General features: G+C 46.8%; 1 protein-coding gene across 1 annotated transcript; it reads left to right on the forward strand.

The window, feature by feature from the left end:
* Positions 1-1323: 1323 nt before the first annotated feature.
* On the forward strand, positions 1324-2098 carry LOC138879292 (uncharacterized). The gene is made up of 2 exons (XM_070158898.1): positions 1324-1468; positions 1623-2098. The coding sequence occupies exons 1-2, from the start codon at positions 1324-1326 to the stop codon at positions 2096-2098; spliced, it is 621 nt and encodes a 206-aa protein (XP_070014999.1).
* Positions 2099-2559: the final 461 nt, after the last annotated feature.

The following is a 2559-nucleotide window of genomic DNA, read 5'->3' on the forward strand; positions in this document are numbered from 1 at the left end:
ATGTACTTCTATTTTTTTTTCCAGTTTGGATCAGTTTTTGTTAATCTCAATTATGAAATATAAAGGAAAAGTGATTATAACTCTAACGTTGGCTTTCCTAGCAACTATGATATTAGTCGCTATCACGATCCCAGCGGTGGGAAATCTGGATCGTGACAGGCAAAGGCGGGAGGGCACCGGCCCAAGGTAGGGGACGAGGACGTCGCAAAGTTGCCCCAGTTCACAATAAGCGAATCTAGTAGATGATCTCATTATTGAGAAGCAGGGCAAGGTGCCCGCAGAAGAGCAAGCCCCGGTAGATTTCATGTCAGCACTAGGCTTTCAGGAGGTCATGGGTTGTATGCTGCGGTTCATGGATTCTATGACCCAGGTTGGTTTATTTCTAATAGACCCAGCCACATCTCAGGCGGGAGGGGGAGCACAGACCCCTACTTCTCAGGCTCCTGGGCATACAACTGTAGTATAACAGACTCCGAGTACACTACCCATGGGCCAAGCGTAGCCAGTTGTAGCGGTTGTACCTGAGATGGCCGGCAAGCCGTAGAAGCTTTTGGACAGATGGACTAGGCTACACCCTCCTGTATTCGGAGGTGAGCGACGTGAGGATCCCAGGACTTCATTGATAGTTGCAGGGACAAACTGCACAACATGAGGATATTAGAGTCACCTGGGGTGGATTTCACTACTTTCTAGTTGGAGGGCAGAGCCTGTAGATGGTGGCAATCTTATCTTCTTAGCAAGCCAGTAGGTTCTCCTCCCATGACTTGGGACAAGTTTACGCGCTTATTCTTGGAAAGGTATATTCTACCCTGCCAGAGGGAAGAGTTGCGGTTTTAGTTTGAGCAGCTCGAGTAGGGTCAGATGTCAGTGACTGATTATGAGGTGAGATTTTCCGAGTTTTCTCACCATGAACTTACGATACTTTCTATGGATGCAGAGAGAGCGCATAGATTTGTTGTGGGGTTGCACCTCTGTGTTCGGTCTAGTATGGCCTGGGAGGTCAAGATGGGTACTGATTATCAACTAGTAGTGGAGATTGCTCGGAAGAGTAAGGTCTACCATTAGAGGGGTAGAGAGAAAATGCAGCAGCAAAAGAGGAACCGTTTCTCTAGAGACTTTAGAGGTTCCCCGGCTAGGGGCACAGGTCAGTTTGGGTGGGGTCAGCCTAGCAGGCCTACATATCCAGCACCATCACCTCCTCAGGGTGCTCCAGCATGACCCTATTTTAGTGTTATACTAGAGAATTCTTACCACCCACCAGCCATAGAAGGTTCTCCCAATGGGTAGTCAGGCTATCAGGGTCAGACTTCGGGACAGTAGTCTATGGCACTGAGGGGTTGTTACGAGTGTGGGGATCTGGATGACATAAAGAGATTTTGTCCCAGACATAGGGGAAAAGCAGTACACCTGGGTCACCAGCCCATGATTGCAGCACTAGCCATTAGATCGCCTAGAGGTGGGGGGACAGGTGGGTAGGGGCCGTCCTAGAGGTGGAGGCCAGGAAGGGGGAGGTTAGTAAGTTATTGTTCAGTCAGGTAGAGGCCAGTGAGCCGGTGCTCCAGCTAGATTCTATGCTTTTTCGGCCAGACCAGATGTAGTTGCCTCAGATGCTATGATCACAGGTATTATTTCTGTCTGCAGTAAGGATGCTTCAGTGTTATTTGATCTAGGATCTACCTATTCATATGTATCATCTCTACTTGCTCATTTCCTGGATATTCCTCGTAAATCCATGGGTACTCCTGATCATGTGTCCACTCCTGTGGGCGATTCAGTGGTTGTGGATCGGATCTATCGGTCATGTGTTGTCACATTCTATGGTTACGAGACTAGAGCAGACCTTCTGTTTCTTGATATAACCTACTTTGAAGTCATACTGGGCACGAACTGGTTATCCCCATACCACGGCATCCTTGATTGCCATGCCAAGACTGTTACTTTAGAGAGGCCAGAATTGCCGAGATTGGAGTGGAAGGGTTCCTCCGTTAGTACAGCTAGTCAGGTCATCTCTTTTCTGAAGGCTCGACATTTGGTCGAGATGGGTTGTTTGGCTTATCTAGCTTATGTTTGGCATACTAACGCAGAGTCTCTGTCATGACCCAAAATCAAACCACATCGTGATGGCACCTACCGTGATACTAGGCCACCCAATTATTATCCATTCACCCCTTTTTCCATTTTAAGACTTAAGAAAAATCACATTTTTAAATAGAAATTCAATAATATAAAATAGTACTAAAATCCAGTAGAAAGAAATACATAATCCCGACCTCGGATGTCACTAAGTCACGAGCAACATACTACAACTGTCTAAATTACATAAGACTACATAGTTTGAGAATGTCTGAATAAAAGTAGTATAAGAAAGATAAGGAAGGAGAAGGCGGAACTGCGGTCGCCAAGCAGCTACCTCACAATCTCCATAGAAAGTCCTCCACTGGCAAGATCAACAACCGTTATCGTGCCCCGAGATACATGGATCTGCACGCGGGGGTGTAGGGGGTAACGTGTGTATACTAACTCAGTAACTAACAAGTCCAAACTATGGACTGATGGTAG

The sequence above is a fragment of the Nicotiana sylvestris genome, chromosome 10 (genome assembly GCF_000393655.2).
Source record: "Nicotiana sylvestris chromosome 10, ASM39365v2, whole genome shotgun sequence".
NCBI lineage: Eukaryota > Viridiplantae > Streptophyta > Magnoliopsida > Solanales > Solanaceae > Nicotiana > Nicotiana sylvestris.